Source organism: Corvus brachyrhynchos, unplaced genomic scaffold (genome assembly GCF_000691975.1).
Source record: "Corvus brachyrhynchos isolate BGI_N302 unplaced genomic scaffold, ASM69197v1 scaffold53, whole genome shotgun sequence".
NCBI classification, from domain to species: domain Eukaryota; kingdom Metazoa; phylum Chordata; class Aves; order Passeriformes; family Corvidae; genus Corvus; species Corvus brachyrhynchos.
Genome location: NW_008237681.1, coordinates 7,303,495 through 7,320,760, shown reverse-complemented (window position 1 = coordinate 7,320,760; position 17,266 = coordinate 7,303,495). Strand labels below are relative to the sequence as shown.

General features: G+C 39.2%; 1 protein-coding gene across 2 annotated transcripts in view; it reads left to right on the top strand.

The window, feature by feature from the left end:
- The first annotated feature begins 6 nt into the window (after positions 1-6).
- CREB5 (cAMP responsive element binding protein 5) overlaps positions 7-17,266 on the top strand; it is a 257,525-nt gene continuing 240,265 nt past the window's right edge. For both annotated transcript variants that reach the window (XR_001861334.1, XM_008632019.2), the window contains exon 1: positions 7-259. Coding sequence is in view for 1 of the 2 variants with exons in the window: in XM_008632019.2 (XP_008630241.2) it covers positions 257-259 (3 nt within the window). In the remaining variant the exon portion in view is untranslated. The remainder of the gene's footprint in view (positions 260-17,266) is intronic.

The following is a 17,266-nucleotide window of genomic DNA, read 5'->3' as shown; positions in this document are numbered from 1 at the left end:
GATGCTCCGCTTCTGATGCCCTCGGGTGCGGGGCGGGGGCGAGTGTTGACACGGTCCCCTCTCTGCAGCCCTCCTTTCCCTTTACAGCCCCTCTACTCCTCTCATCACCTCCCTCCCCAGCTCCGTGTCCCCCCGCCACTGTCCTCTCTTACAGGGGTCTCTCTCTCCCCAGCGAAGTTTTCAGGACGATAAGAGCTGCAGGAGTGTAAGGGGAATACTTGCTAAACTCTGCCTCCTCTATTATTTATATCCGAGCATGGTGAGTGATCCTTCATCTCCAGGGCTCAATATAAGCTTCAGAATTGGAAAGAGAGAGGTTGTTTCAGAGATGGGGGTAGGAATAAAGGAAAATGACATGTCCATATGTTGTTTGGTTTTTCTTTTTCTTTTTTTTTTAAATCCAGACCAGTATGAGAAGTGACTTAAGCAGCAATATTAGAAGATTTCCATATATTATCAGTAAGAAGCAGTGCTTAGCTAGATGAAATTGAAGCTTGAACAGAAGCATAACAAGTGCTGTGAAGCATCTTACTTGGGCTTTTTATAAGACTGCAGTTTGTAGAGAAAGATTCACCCGCTGGTGTGCACCAGACTTTCCTTGTCTGGCCATTTGGACAAGCAGCAGTGCGTCAAGGAACAGTGGTTTAGGAAAACTTTCTTGTAAGATACTCTCATGCAGAGATAATCCAGAAACTGGACTGAAAGAAAATTGAGTCGTGGAAAGTGAGAGCCAAATGCAAAAACTTAGGGTAATTTGTGGGAATTTTGCTGAAGGAGGTATGCTCCCATAAGGGTACGGTTTATTTTCAGTATGTAAGTGTACAGTGGTGAAAGTCCCCGCTCAGTGTTTTGTAACTTTCATGTGGCAAATGAGGTTGTCGGTATCAAAAGCTGGAAATTCTTAATAAAATGGCTAAACTCCTTATTTGTGACTCCTAATCCTAAAGGGAGCCGTACAGGTCGCAAAGCACTAGGGAGAAGTGTGATTAATGATCAGTGATTAGTGATAAGTGATTAGTGGTTTTATTCAAACTGTTACCTCTGACCAGAAGCACACATCAGAGGATTAACAGGCTCTTTAGATAAATGCTCATTAGTGGAAGGGGGAAAGCAAAGATAATAGGCATGCACACAGGGACAACTTTCTAGGAAAATCATTCCTGTCTCTGGCATAATAAGCTCTATTAGCAGAAAGGCTCTTTAATTTAAAAGTTGCTTTTATCTTGTAAATCAAAGATAGATGTAGAAGTTTGCTGCGCTATTATAGCCTAAATTTTCCCATATCCACTAGATGTGGATTATCTCGGTAGTGATATTTTATTAAAAAAAAACCACACCACAATTGAATCTGTAAGAAACTGAACATTCCCAAGGGCTAAAGCCCTGCATCCCGAGGCATCTGCTCCCAAAGCCTGCTGGCAGCTAACTAGATGGCGCAGTCCTGTTCTGTGCGAATACACACTCCTGGGTTATGAACTTAGCAAGTAGCAGCTTGCTAGGTGTCCTTCAACACTTATAACAAAGTTGATTCTGTGCTGGGTTGGAGGCTAGACAGTGCTATGAGTTTGTAGTCACATTTTCCACTTCAGTTAATCTAGGGAGTTAAAGGCTACTGGAAAAATTAGCCTCATTTACTGAAAGAGATGGTGAGAGAAAGAAGAAGAGAATGAGAGAGGGGCAAATAGCTACAGCCTGGGACATAACTCTTGATTGCACTCTTTTGTACTGCTTAAATGAAGTACAGTTCTGATGGCCTTAATTAATGAAGCCTGAAAGCTCTTGGGAGTTTTTTCCCCAGCTATCACTGGCAAAGTGAGTAGTTTTTTTTTTATAAGTAACTAAAAAGAAGGAACAGTTGGTGTGGTGGTTGAACAAAACAACTTGGACCTGACTGTGCTCTACAGATTATGGTAAGGAGCCTGTTTTTATGATAACTAACCAGGGATTTTTCATTAGTCTTTATTATACATGGATTGGGAAGAACTGGTATCTACTGCTGTTGATGGACGTGGGGGTTTCTTTTGTTCCGTTAGCTTGCATGGGATTCATGTTTGGTTTCAACTGTGGAGATCATCAAAGTTTCAAAACTTTAAAAGAAACGCTTGAGTGAAACAGGAAATAGAAATAATGAACTTATGGCATGAAAAAGAAATAGCTGTAGTCTCCTATTGTTACATCTTTAATTGGAGACTCTTCGGAATAGTCAGGCTAATGCTTAAAATCAAACAGTTTTGTAATAACATATAAAAAAGGCAATAAGCGCTGTCTGCCAGTCTTGAATATTGGATGGCACTTTTCCAGGATTTAAAATTGCAATATTTTTAAAAGTTTACACATTTAGAACAAGTGGAAACCTTTTCCCCCTTCCAAAACACCCATTTATAGTTCAGCTTCAGTTTATCACACTCCACTTCTGCTAATTTAACCCAGGGAAGGTAAAGGGAAAGAAACCATGTATATACATTTAAAGAAAAGATAGAAGCGAGATTGTACATGTAATTTTATTTATATCACCACTTAGCAGAATGACTTACACAGATAAAGAGTAATAGGTGCTTTTTAAATTTGATATTCACTTCCTCATGCTGAGAATCTAAAATGTGGTGCAATCACATTTATCCTGTTCACTGCTGAGGAATCTTCTGTAAAAGATTGTTGTTGTGAGAGCTGGAGTTCACTCTGGAGTTGATAAGAGAGAGGTAATCTCCTAGTGCCTTCAGAAGGCAGCTTTTACATACTAAACCTTTCAACTCTGTGTGGGCAGAATCTCTCTGAGCTCAGTAAGTCTTGCAGGATGATTTGAAACTGGGTTATTAACTTGTCTCCTTGTGGCCCTCTCTAAAAACCTGTTTCTGTGCCCCTAATCAGGGTATGAGGATTTTAAATATTGGAAGAGTTCTTGCAAGGTTGTTGTTGCTTTTAAAACAATTTCTTTAATCAAGGACTTTTCCTCTACTCTTTGTCATCCCGTGTCTCCTATTTCTGCCATTAGTTAACTTATGGATTTCCTAAAAACCTGTTGCTTTGAGGGTTTATACCTATGTTTATGTATTATTAGCTGTCTGTCAAGCTTAATTTTAATTCCAGTGGCCGTCTTTCGTATAAACTCTTTATTACGAGGAAACTATTTCGGGACAAGATTTTTCAATAAAAGAAGAGCAAAACTGTTTTTACTTAAAACATTTTAAAAATTATTATTAAGAACCATGTGATTTATTATTGGAACAAATGGGATTTTTTTCTTAAGGCCCATGAACACTGATTTTTCTTGTAACTCATTACAGGAATACTCTACTCAGTAGATGCAGTTGCTGGAAAAACAGATGTATAAAGCAACAAGTCTTTGAGTTCTGCTTCACAGGTCTAGGTGATTCTATTGCTTTGATTCTGTTTTAGTTATCTCATACTGATCAAATTAATAGGCAGACATATATAACTAAGCCAGCCTATTTGGCTTAATCTTTCATGTGTAAACTCTCATTGATACAAATACATAAGAGTCCTAGTGGAAATATTTAAAATGCTTTGAGATTCTGTCAGTTATAAGTACTAACTCCAGGGCCGATCAGACAGCTTGGTAGGTCACTCTGCAGTATCCCAAAACAATTTCTGTTGATTTGCCCTCTCTCCATGCTGCAAGCTATTCAACCCCTGATCCCTGCCCCACCCCCCCCCTCCCGCCCCATTTCTCGGTAAATTATCTCAGCAAATTATAATGCTCCAGAGCTTTTAGGGCTCTAGCCTTAAAAGAAAAAAAAATAAGCTTTTAGGGGTTTTGCATTTCTCTGCCTAGAGAAATGATCAAAGTTGATCACAAATTTAAAGCAACAGTTTGGAATAAAAACTATGAAAACATATTTTTTCCTCTTAGCAAAAGTCTTATTACTATGCTAATTTACAATTCTGAAGGTGTAGTATTCTCTGACACAGACAAAACACTCATCTCAGACAATATGTTATCATGCTGTATTTTAACTCTATCCACGTTATAGCAGTAAGTACAGGAATTAGCTTTTGTAGACTTGACATGTAAAAACAAAATCCTGTATGGAAATACTTTTTTCTTTTGGCTACACATACAATCAAATAAATTATTTAAATACTCTCAGGTATACATAACAAGCACAACATAACATACATAAAAGAATTGTTTTGGATATGATGAAAGGACTTGTTGAAGCAGATAAGCTCTTGTGTCTTTTTACATCCGTGGAGCTCTTGTGTTGGTTTGTGCACTGGTTGCTTTGCTCCTATTATGGCTCAGGTTCATAGGGCAACCCTGAAACTCTAAAATAATACTTGATCTACTATTTTTCTCTAAGCTGTTATTTTAGTCTGTAATTAAAATTACCGAGAGTCAGCATTTCTTTAGCAGCCATTGCATGGGAAATGCAGGTGTTATTTGCCCTTAGAGAGTTAAGAAAGGGTTGGTTGCACTGGTTTGTAGGTTTTTAGGTTGTGATATCAAATGCTATTTTATAAACACAAAGAGATTTTCCAAGGATTTTGCTGAAGGCTGTAGGATTTTCAAAGTAAAACATTGAAAGCTTACAACAATTTCCTTAGCTTAAAAGATGTTTTGCTTTTGGTTCTTGTTTCCGTCTTACACTTTTTTGAGAATTTGTTCAAGAAGTCGGTCCCACACACAACTTCAAAATAAATACCTTGAAACACTGTCACCAGCAGGGTTTGTGTAGGTGTGTGGTTTTAATAATCTCTGCCTTTGAGACAGCTCATGTCACTGTCATGCCACCCTGACACGTAAGGTGATTTGAAGGCGTGGGGTGCAGCCCTGCTTGGCCAGAAGGCTCCACTTCGTGGGTGATAAAAACAGCAACATCTTTAGAAGAAGCCAGAAGGAATGAGATTTGAATTTAACTGGGAAAAAATACTGCAAATCCTCTCTTACCTTTGCCAGTTGATTCTGCTTTTCTTCAGCTCTGAATGTTTTCATTGCTCTTACTAGGGTACTGAGACCTCTGCTAGCTCAGGAATTGGGCATGGTTTGATCTCACCTGCCGCCTTCTATCCCACATAAACTCTACAAATAGTTTCTACTGCCTTTTTAACCTTTCCAGTGTTTTCTCAAGCAGCTTGCTTTTCTCTCATCTCAACTTCTTTCCTTCCTAAGGGCCTTTGGGTGCCACCACTCAGTGAACATTTCAATGCAGTTGAAATGTCTGGTCCCAATCACAGTAGTACATTTGTGTGTTTGAAAGTTTTCTGTCCAGGGATGTACTGCATTTAAACTAGTCATCCTTAAATACACTGCCTCAAGTTAATACATAGATAAAAATTAATTTGGCCAATCTTTTCTCATTTAGAGGAAGCTGCCTCTGCTCCTGTTTACTTTGTGGGCTTGTGCCTTTAGCTACTCTCTCATTTCATGTAAGGCAGTGCTGTTCCTTGCCACCTTTTTCTGAGCTGTTTGCAACTACCCAGAAACTAATCTGTCTTCTCTGGGAAATGAACCTGGACCAGGGGCTCCTAGATTTAACATCTGATTTTTTTTTTTTTTCTCCTAATCTAATGTAAGGAATGCTGGTTAATATGCTCAACACTGGGGGCTCTGTAGCACAATAAACAGGATCTGAGACTAGATTTAGGATGCGTTGTATGGAGCAGCTATAACACCAAGCAATAAATTGAGATGTTACTGTATTGTACTTCCTCTCTCTTTTTTTCCTTTTCTGTCCCTTAAATCTTTCAGTTCTGGAGTGCTGAAAATACTACCTGTAGAGTAGTTTTCTGCCTAAGTAAATGCTCCAAGATATGGATGATGATATTAGTAGGTCACTTGATCATGCACTGATGCTGCAAATTCTGATGCCAGTAATTCAGTCATGGGTGAACTAGTTTGCAATCATTCCCACTCCAAATATACCTCTCACTTAACTTTTCAAAAAACTTTTATTCAACAACAATGCTCTGTTACTAGGTGCAGAGCTTTAAATTATGAATGGCCTCAAGTTGCACCAGAAGAGATTTAGCTTGCATATTAGGAAAAATTTCTTCACCAAAAGGGTTGTCAAGCATTGGAACAGGGTGCCCAGGGAAATGGTTGAGTCACCATCCCTGGAGGTAATTACAAGATGTAGCAGCTGGGGACATGGTTTTGTAGTGGATTTGGCAGTGTTGGGTTAATGGCTCAACTTGGTGATCTTAAGGGACTTTTCTAACTTAAATGGCTCCATGATTCTGTAATAGTACATCATACCTCCATAGGTACTACTCTGAATTAAATTTAGGCAACTGGTTTGGATAAATTTGCTTTTGGTTCTGGTCAAGTCAGTGAATGAGTTTGTCATGATATTTTTTAGGTGCGCAGCAGGAACTCCAAAGGTGACCTGAGTGAGTGATGGCAAAGAGCCTGGAATTGTGCTTGTCCAGAAACAGCACTGTCTGTGTTAGAAATTTGGGCTTGCCAGTTTCTCACTCATAGGAAAGTTCTTTTCTAGGGATGGTTGTAAAATACAACCTGAAAAAACTAAAAAGGGAGCAATGGAGTAGAAACAGATCATCATTTGCTTTGTTCAGGAATATATTTTCCTACCTATTGTTTAACTTAATTACTGAATGAATGCTTTAGGAAGAAGAAATTTTGGTTAAGGACTTGTGATAATTTCAATCACCACATCAACTTCATTTTCTGTGACTTAATAAAAAAGCTCCTTTTGCTGGTGATGATTGGAGCAGGGGGGATGGCATTTGCATATTTTTCTTAAAGGTTGAAAAGATCAGGATCAACATCCGTAGAGACTTCCATAATTTTCTAGAGTGCACAAAATGAGAGATTCTGTAGTTAAAAACAAGTTAAGGAATTTTCCTTCTTTTCTTACTTCCATATCCTTAAGTGTAGCACTTCAAAGTTGTTTTCTATCTGTTATTAAATAGGGCTAGTGTATATTTCTTTTACTGGATGTGCGACAGAAAAGTATTTTAAAAAGGCAGTGGGGGAAAAAAAATGAGCTATGTAAAACTTAAACCACTTTCTACAATTCCTGTACAGCTCTTTCATTCTTCAACACTAATAAAGCAGTACAAGGATGCAAGCAAGAAAATGGGTTAAATTTGAGTAATTAATGGTTTATCACAAAAAATGAGAGAAAGCAGTAATTTAACTATTTTGATGAGAATCTTTAAAAGACAAGCTTCTGTAAATAATTTGCTATGAAAGTGGAAAGGATCAAAAGAGCCATGGGTTTTATGCCTGGGTAAGTAGAATTACGTTCTTGTGGATTTAAAAAATATCATAGTAGAGCCTAATTCTCCACTCACCCTGATACAAATCTGGAGCAACTCTATTGAAATCTGTAGAGTTACCAACTGCAATAATACTCATTGAGAAGAAAATTAGATTCACGGGGTCTATTCTGAACATAGCCTATCAGTTGTGCGCTGTGCAAATCCCATTATTAAAGCAATAGCCTTACATGTCACGTTAAGGACGGCTGTTTCCCCAAGATGAACATGTTTGTAGCTCTCCTCATCTTGTGGCTACTTTTTAAGGGGGCAGGGGGATATAGAGAATACTTATTTTCTGCTCAATTAATATTCCTTCCGTGCACTCTCCTTCCTCTCATGCGCTTTATGTGTGGGTGCGCAGTCTGCACTCTCCATCATCTATCTGTCTGTGTCTCTTTGCCTGTGACAGTCACCACTCTGGCCTCAGGCTTGCACAACATAGATGAAAAGCCCACCAAGGTTTTCAGTTAAACATGGCAGGATATAATTCTGCCCCTAAATATGATGTGCATTCTCACCCTTAAGAACGCCGTTGTGACTTGGAAGTAATACCTTTGACTTCAGTTATGTTTTATATGTGGAGGTTTTGGGTTTTCTATTAGTATTTGAAAAAAAAAAAAAAAAGCTATAGAGGGGGAAAGAAGTGAGGAGGCAGCGTGGCCCGGCAGTTTTAATAAATTGCAGTATTTGTTTGCAGCACTGGAAAGCAACACACAGGCCACTCTGGCATCTTGCACAGCTCCCAAGTTGTCCCGAGAGTGGGAACAAAGTCTTTGAGAAATGGGGGAAAAATATCATCACTGCCTGAGCTACTCTGATTCTATTTTTCAAACAGCAATCAACAGGGAATTTTGAATAAGGAAAAACATTGTAAAGAGTGATAAATTGACATTGTCCCATGTACAACCTGCACTTTGCCCAGCCCTAATCACGTACACTTACTTGCTTCCAATTTTCTTAATTTGGCCCAGCATATGTGGGCTCTGTTACTTTTGAAATTGGTATAAATTAATTGACTTCTCTGAAACTGTGTGGAATGAGGGTATGGCCCATGGTTGATTATTGATGGCACACAACAGGCAACTTCTATGTATAATCTTTTGTGGGAGGACATAACAAATATTTTTAGGCCCTACAGACACTCTGATGTGCAAAGACTCTGGATCCTTAACAATCCAGAGGTTAATTTATAAAAAAAATGAAACAAACCCACAACTATTATTTCATTGCCAAACCTTTTTAAAAAGCACTATTTATGTAGGCCCTATATAAGCACACATTGTTTTATGTTCCTTCTGCTGGCTTTGCGTTTGACTAAACCATTATTCTCGGAGCGCTGCTGTGCTGAGATCATCAGTGATGATGGTGTGAAAACAAACAAGTTTTAGCATGAGAAGTCGCTATATAATTTGACAGGGAGGTTGTCAGCACCAAAACATCTACATTCATTTCATCTCTGGTCAAAGCAAAATAAAAATCAGATGGCTAATGGGAAAAAATACATTCTTAGGAGGAAGAGAAGGGGATTGGATCTAATTCTGCAAGGTGCTGTGTCAACCAAAAGTAGGACCAATCTCAATTCCCAATGAGGCCAGTGGTTGTTGAGGGCACTCAGGGACGAGTGGCATTGGGTCCCTTTTCTCCCAAGTTTAGTAAACTGCTGAGATGAAATTTAATTCTTCATTAATTCAAAGTGCTAGCAAGTTCTTGGGAGTAAAGCTCTCTTTGTTAAAGATCAAGATATGCTTCAGCTCTTCAACAGAGAGCTAAAAAGTATGTGCTCTAATTCTATAGCCTTCTAAGAGTCCTTCAACATGAAGAGTTCTGCATATACCTTAATGGTACAAAAATCCTGCTTTGGAGAAAAACATTTTGGGCCTCTGTTACAATACAGAAAATAGGGAATTTCATTCTTTTGAAAGTGACCTTTAATGTTATCAAGAATGATTTTGTATTCCCTAGTGTTAAGTTAAAAGGCTTTGTATGCTTTGATGCTAATGAATGCAGCTATGGGTAGTCAAATAGGTGCTGTGAAAAGTAAGCTATCAGCTATGTGAATGCCCCACAACATTTTTCCTTTGTTGCTCAGCGAAAAATTATAGTGGGATGTTTTTAACAGAAATAGTTAAAGTCAATGGATGCCAGATGAGTCAACCAACTTAATAATACCCTAAAATTTAGGAGTTCCAGATAGTTTATTTTACTGCTATGTGGTGGCCTTACACTTGAACCTCTTACTGGATTATCTAAATTGAGTGGAGCTTGCAGGATACACAAGGAAACACTCTGAAAAACACTGCTCCCTCTGTAGCAGTCAGGATGCTGCATGTTGCATTTTCTCTCTTGTGCTGTCTGATTCTATACAAATTTTCTTGCCAAAATGTTGCTATTCCAAAATATTGAGACAGCCTATTTCTAGGCTGTCAGTCTTCCAGTTTTCATTTCAGAGTTTTGAGTCAGTGCACTGTCAGCCAAAAGCTTTTCAGCAGGCTGAAAGCTTTTAGTCACAGAAGGAGCTCAGAGGAGATATTTTCAGCATTGTAATTAATTCTAAATTAATTTATAATGAGGACAATAAGAGGCATGATTATGACTGTTTTATCAAGCTAGTCATGGAAATAGATTTGATTTTCTTTTTAAATTTGAATTTGCTATGCTGGTGTCAGATAGCTTAAATGTACTGAGGATGCCTTGCAAGCAAGGCGTTGGTTTGACGTACTGGGTATGTAGAGCTCCTTGTATCTTCTTTCGAGGAAACACCCTTCCTCGAACAGGGAAAAATGTGGCATTGGGAGTGCTGCTGAGCCATGTGGCCGTGTGACTGTGGCAGTGAAATCTACCTTATACCTCTCCCAACTAATAAAATTCCAGCCACCAGAGCTCAGGTGCTTTCAGAAAGCCCAAGCAAGATTTCAAACAAATTTCTCACTTGGCTCCAGTGTTTAGAAAATACTGGACAGGGAAATGCCCATGTCTACATTTATAGAGAAGTTAGTGCTCAGTAGAACCTGGAACAGGCATTGCAGAATTTTAAGAGAAAAACCAAGTCTGCAGTTTGGCAACTGGTTTGTACAGAGATACTCTTTTGTGCATAGTTAATAATACACAACAGTAAATTGTGTAGCTTATTGTCAGGTGAGAAAGAGGTAAAAGCAAGTGGTCCATGCCATGGAAATAACATTTTTGATAAAGGTTGGTTGTGAAAGACTTAAATGAAATCCAAATCGGAGTACTTTTTTCAGCCTTTTGTAATTCTGTGGCTATCACTTTCCCCACATACCTCGTGCCTTCCTACTAACCATCTTCAAAATATATGCTAAAAAAGCATCACCCTTTTGGCGCCCGCATTAAAATGCCAGTTATTTCTCCACCTAATGAGCGACTCTACTTGGAGCTGTCTGTGCTCTCAAGTCTGGTGTATGTGAGATGGTCTGAGAAATGGCAAGGTCCTGACAGAGCCTCTTGTCTCTTGCTAAGCCCCATATTTAGCACAGAGGGGATTTCCTTGCCGTTGTGTAGAGAAGACAGTTGGGCCACAGGGTTTTTCTCTGCACCCCATCCAATCCTGAGTTAAATCAAGTAGCAGTAATCAAGTAGCAGGGGTAAAGTTGGTGCCCTCTGAGCAGCCTCTTTGGAGGGGAGTACATTTGGCCTTTGCAGCCAGGCTAGTGACATGCCTTTGCAGCCAGGCTAGTGACATTTTTCGAGGGAAAAAAATACTCACCAAAGACTTTCACACAAAGGACTTTACTGAAAAGCATTGAGGCCTGAAAGTGTTCACAGTTAAAGATCAAATTTTCTGGGTAGCTTCAGCCAAAATAAAAGGGGAGAAAAATATGTGAAAAGGTCAAAATACTCTGTTTCAACATTTTTTGAAAATGAGGTACATCTTCTTCGAAAATTAATTTATATTAAGGAAGACATAAGGCACTACGTCTTTCAGAGGTTAATTTCTTTTTTTTTTTTTGTGCTGAATAAAGTCTTTCAGGTTGATGCAAACACTCATATTTATCTGCTTTTATTTGTCTGCTCTTGGCTTGGGAGGCTGAGGTCTCTTTATCTTTCTGGTCTGAACAATATAATTCTGTGCATATAAGACAGGGACAAGCTCCTGGAAAGCCGTGTTTGTTGAGAACTTCAAATAGCTGGGTAGAGGCCCTTTGCTGGCCACATCTCCCAAATATTTCCTAAGACTTAGTCTGGTCTGGTTTGATTTGACTGGAACAGGGAAGATGATTGCCTTCCCTAGAGGGCATTGCAAAATCAATGTAATCATCTGATGGGATCAGAAAAAGATTGGCTGAAAGAAGCCAAGTCTTTGTACAGCACCTTTGCTGAGAGTAAATTTAGGAGAGGCTGTTCTCTACTAAGAATACTGTCAGAAATATCTTGGACTTTTTTGGAATTAAATCATTGCATAATTGCTAAAATTCAGAAATTGGAGTAAATGGAGAAAGAGTATTTTTTAGTTATGTTACTGGCTTAGGTTTCTAGGGTCTTTTAAAATGTATTTCTTTACGGGAAATGTGGATGTCTTAAATGGATTTCTCCTACTGGGAATTATCTGGTGGAAGTTCTGATTAATTTGAATATTCAAGGATGGATTAAAAGGGAGCTGAAGGAACAATTAATGTTTCCTAGGTATGGCTTTTTTTTTTTTTCTTTTTTTTTTTCCTTTGAGCAGATTAGTTTCTTATTTTTTATCAGGAGACATACCAGGTTTTGATGAGGAAGAAATTCTGGCTTATTCTAGTTGTGTGGAATTGCTTTTCTTAGATCATGTGTAGTATTTAATCTCCATGTGATGGCTCTTTAACTTGTCTTTTCAAGTGTGTGTTTTGGTGGTTTGAAGGTATGTAGAACATTTCCTTCCTGTACTTCAGCATTTCTAACCAAAATCTGAGTATGTTTGAAACCTTAGCTTATTCACACTTCCTAATCATAATCCCCTTGCTTTCCTTGTCAGCACCTTTGTGGTATTTCTCTGGACACCTCTATCTAATATCTCCAGAGGTTATTCTACAGGGTAACCTTTGACAAGATCTATTACTTACTACTTACTGCTTTTAGCAAGGTGAAAAGAGGTCAGTCTCTGTAAAAGGCAGGCATTGTTATAAGACTGCTGTAGAGTCCTTTGGTGGCTTGTCCATCTCTTCTGGCAACACTGCAAATCAGTTCAGCCACCTCCTCTCCAGCAGAAAGAAAATTACATTTATGACTGGATACAATCATGTGCAGGTAACGCGTGTCCTTAGGAAAGTGGCTACTTTGTGCATTACAAAGCTCCAGGTGGTTTCTCTGTCAAGGTTGTAGCACACTGATGCACCCACTGGAATCTGTGAGAATTTTGCTGTCAGCTTCAAGGGTAACACGATTTCAGCCTGTTAGTTTTTGTATGATCCATTTAATTGAACTTCATGGCCAATGCTAATGACGTTTGCTGCTGCAGGAGTTGAATTGGTAATTTGGTTACTCCTGTCAGAGTTCAGGATCTTCTAAATGAGGATTGGTGTTGTCTGTTTCTTCAACCAAGTTAAGATGCAAAAGCTACCTCTTTCTGATTTGAAAAACACACATTGCAAAATCTCATTTTGCCAAAAGAGTAACTACAAGATCATTTTGGCTGACAATACAAAATCTCAGAAATTAGACAAAACATATTTTCTTCCAGATTAATTAAAAAGATGAGAAATTGTTCAGGAGACTTTAGACAGATGCCAGAGGTATTGAAAATACAATTTAAAATGAATGTCTAGTCAGTTTATCTGCATGCATCCTTTAGAAATGAATGAAAAATCTTCCTAGGGAGCTTTGAAATCTATCAGTCTGGGGTTTTGTCAATGAAGGATGATGGTGTTTTTAGCCTGGTTCTATCAGTTACTTATCACAACTTGTTTTTCATGGTTTCTGTACATGTAAATTCTACAAAAGCTGCTGGTAGTACCTTTCATATGCAAATAGTTATAATACAGGGAATAATGCCCTCTATCTGAGGTTTAACAATAAATCCTATGGATTTTTCCTCTCATCCTCAAACAGTGAAACCCAAGCTAACTTGTTGCTAACATGGCTTTCACTTTCTGTCCATAGTCTACCAATTAACCACATGCAGACAGTGACTGAAGTGCTCTGTCTTGGAGAAGAATTTAAATTTGATTTACCTAATGGGAGCTCATTGCCACATGACCACTGTATGTGTATGGCTTGGGCAGCTGGACCTGAGCTCTTTGCATGATAACTGTCTGAGAATTAGGCATGATAACTGTCCGAGAATTTAAAAAGTATATAGGAAGAACAGGGTATAAATGTGAAATGTGTATGACTTCTTTTGCTTCAAATAAGAAAATGAAGAATAAAGAGATGCTTTTTTTTCAGTGTGATCATAAAGAGGTTAAACTATAAACTACCAAAGCAAAACAACGTTCTGCAAGATGAGAAAGAGGTTTCCTTGAAGTGTTCCCCAAACTTTATTCACTAAGAATGTACCGGTACGAGTGCTTCGCATATTCCTTTCTGCCAAGCCCACTCTTTATTTTTAAGCATACAGAGAAGTACTTGTGAGTGTATGGGTGTGTAATTCTAGTTTTATTTTTAATTGCATCTCCTCATTTGGTTTAAACTCTGTAGTTGGAGATTTAGTAATTAACCAAGCAAATTGGCCTTGCACTCAAGTGTTACAACTAAAAGCTGTATCCTGTGATTACTGTTCAGAGCTCTGTCCTTGCAGAGATGAGCAAGCGTTAGCAGAACGTTTCTTTGAGACTGAACCCCAGAGCATGAGACCAAGATGTTGTAAGGCAACTGGATGCATTGACATGGCAGAGCAGGAGAAGGATACACAAATCCTTACTAACAGAGAGGTGGAACAGCTTGCAGACAGTTTTCTGCTCTGTTTTTGGAGGGAGAAATGTAAAGACTCTCTAGTGGAGATGTTGGAGGCAGGTGGTGGTGTAGAACCAGGCTAGGACTAGCCAACAGTGGGTGAAATCTGCTTCTTTCTCATGGCCTTTGGGTTTTGTGGAGGCTCTGAAAAAAGCCATGAAGTCATCCTCCACAGGTGGAACCTGTCTCTGCTAGAAACTGTTGACCTTTTACAGTAAATTAAGTCTCAACACAAATTTAGTACTTTGTGCATTTTAAGTTCCAGCCATCAAAGTAAGGTGCTGTCAGAATAGAAAGTTATTACTGCCATATTTTCACTATGATATGGTAACTCACAGCTGATGAATAACATCTGACTTAAATTCTGTCTGAAAAGCTTGTATATGTGCTTGTTTGTTTGTTTATTTTATTTCTCCCCCCAGACCAGCCAAAAAACCCTACTGCTCATCAGTGTAAAACCTTGCACTGACTGAAGGGGGAATTCCATGTACAATTGCCAAAAAAGAAAAGCAAAAAGGAAAAAAAAAAGCAAAACAAACAAACAAAAAAAAGCAGAGCCTATAGTGAGGGAGAAAAAGGGGTTTCTGTCCCTTCTCATCTGCTTCCATGCTTCCTTTTACTCAAGATTTTCAAATATTATCAGTGTTAGAAACTCTGTATGTCCCATTTTTGTTGCATTAATGCTGTAAGGTGGATTTACATGGATTGTGCAGTTTGCTTCAGACAAGAAAAAAGCCTCTGCAGGATGGGCAAACTATCACTTGAAATCAAACTCCTGTGGGTCAGTACCCTGAACCAAGTGGTAGGTGGCACCCAGCTTTGTTACAGCCCCAGAATCTGATGGCTGGGCAGTCTTTCTGCTGAACTGTCAAACCCCTTATTAACTGTAAAAGACTGTAAGCTGTAAATACAGAGAAAGTAAGTAGCTGCAGTGGAAGATAAAGGCCAAAGAAATTCAGAGTTCAAATAAAAGAAGGAAAAGACTCAGTGAGTATGTGTGATGACTGAGGAGATTGCTTCCCTTAATGGTTAGCTTTTGTTTGTGCAGAACTTGTCTGGGAAAATTTTGACCAATCTAAGTGCATTTTTGGTTTTGTTTAAGGTACCTGTGTGATGGTCAACTTTAGGCAGAACAAATTACAGCTACAGATATGTTAACTGTGGAGAAACTCACAGCTCTCTACATCTTCTCCACATGTACCTATGATGAGTCCAAAAAAGAAGGGATTTCTTTACAAAATATTTGCTTTCACTTCAAGTCTCGCAAACTTGGAAGTGGGAGGTCTGTTTGGTCTAGCTGGGTGTTTTCTTGTCTCCATGGGTATGGCTTTTCCAAAAGATGGTTGGCAACGTGCTTGGTTTGAATTAGCTGGAGCAGAAATCTGGGACCTGCAGGGACCTGAGGCTCTCCATCAAGAGTTTGGACTGTGTTAGCTCTTGCCACTCAGCTGTCTCCTGATTAGGAGGATGCATCTGTCATCCCTGCACTGGTACCTGCTGGATAGGGGGAAGGCACATCCCTTGCACTGCCTCTCCCTGTAACTTTCTCAATAGGTGGTCTGCCTGGGCTCCCTGCACCAACACAAGCTGTGGCACATATGTAATGGAATTCCCTCGACTCTAGGGTCATCAAAATTACATCTAAACATGGTGTCCTGCAGTGTTCCTAACAGAAAGCACCAGCTTATCTGAGCAAAAAGTGTGTTTGCAAATATCTGGAGGTATTCAGAGGTGGCAGGAGTTGTGGTAGGTGGGTAAATATACTTACCCCGTAAGCTGGACCCAGTTTGGAAGATGGGTTGTAGCTTTCTGGCAGACCATGCTCAAGAGCAGACCAGCTCTGTGCTCCTTGAGCAGTGTCTTCTGGTGGCCTCCTGTGCCCTGTCTCTTAAGGCTGCTGAAAAATCTTGGAGGAAACAGCCCCAGGTGAATTGGAAGAAGGGTGAAAGTGCGGAAATGTGATATTTCCCAATCATGATGTTCTCAGCCCCTCCCAAGTCTCCAGGATAAAGTTCATTTGCCGTAAGATAAGGTAGGTTTTATCATGAAAGAATACTTCAGAAAAACTTTGGCTTTCATTTCAAAGCAAAGGAAAAATGCGAGTTCAGATCAATCAGAAAGTCAGTGAAGGTGTTTTGTGTCGAAAGACAAGTTCTTTTTTTGGCTGTAAACATTGTTATACTATTTACAATATAATACTGTTGTTTATACTTCTAACTTTTTGCCCATTAGAACAAATTTACTTTCAAGATGATTAAAAGCTCTTAATTTTAAAACATTCTCTTTACCTGGTTGTGTAGTGATTGTGATTTCTTTGGGAATAAATTACTGAGATTAGGTGATTCTGCTGTGCCAGCTGGATGAAAGACCTTGCAGTAAATCGGTAAGGTATTAAATCAGATTGTTGCTGTTTCTGCCATTGAGCTGGGATTCTGCTCTAAGATGCTTGTAATTTCTGCATTTCCAAAGGCTTGGAAAAATACTCTCATGAAAAACTAAACATAGTGGGTAATGAAGGCTAAAATTGTTTATACTAATCACATCAATTGGAAAATGATCTTCACTCAGCAACTCTTCTACCAGCAAATTAAGACAGCAAATGAGTATGTTGGTGTTTGGGATTTGCTTTACTTTCCAGCAACTTCTAGTGGGCTCTTGCCCTGTATTCTGCCTCAAAACAATGAGTGCATCTTCTCTTCCTCTGTGAGGGCTTTTCTTCTCAGTTATATGGTTTGTGTAACAAACCATTAGTATGTATATTATGCAATTTGTTGCAGTCTATCCAGCAGAAGTCCGAGTCTGTGGCATGTGCTATCTGGGCTTTTGAAGAGTGACTGCAGGCTAAGCACACCTGCCTGCACCTCAGTGGTGCCTCTTCACTTCATTAAACATAGTTTTTGGTTACCTTTCACAGGTTTCTTTAGATAAAAGTTTGAAAACCTGAAGGAACTTCCCGCGTACTTTTCTGAAGAGTCGTAAGGAAGAAAATCACAGCACTTCCAGGGAAAACACGAGCGGGCTTTTGCCAGTGTTTAATGCTGTGTAAGCACCCCCTCGCACACGCAGAAATGCTCAGCTGCAGTTGGAGTATCCGGCTCGGCATTAAACGCCGGCCGGATTGCCCGTGCCGAGCGCCGGA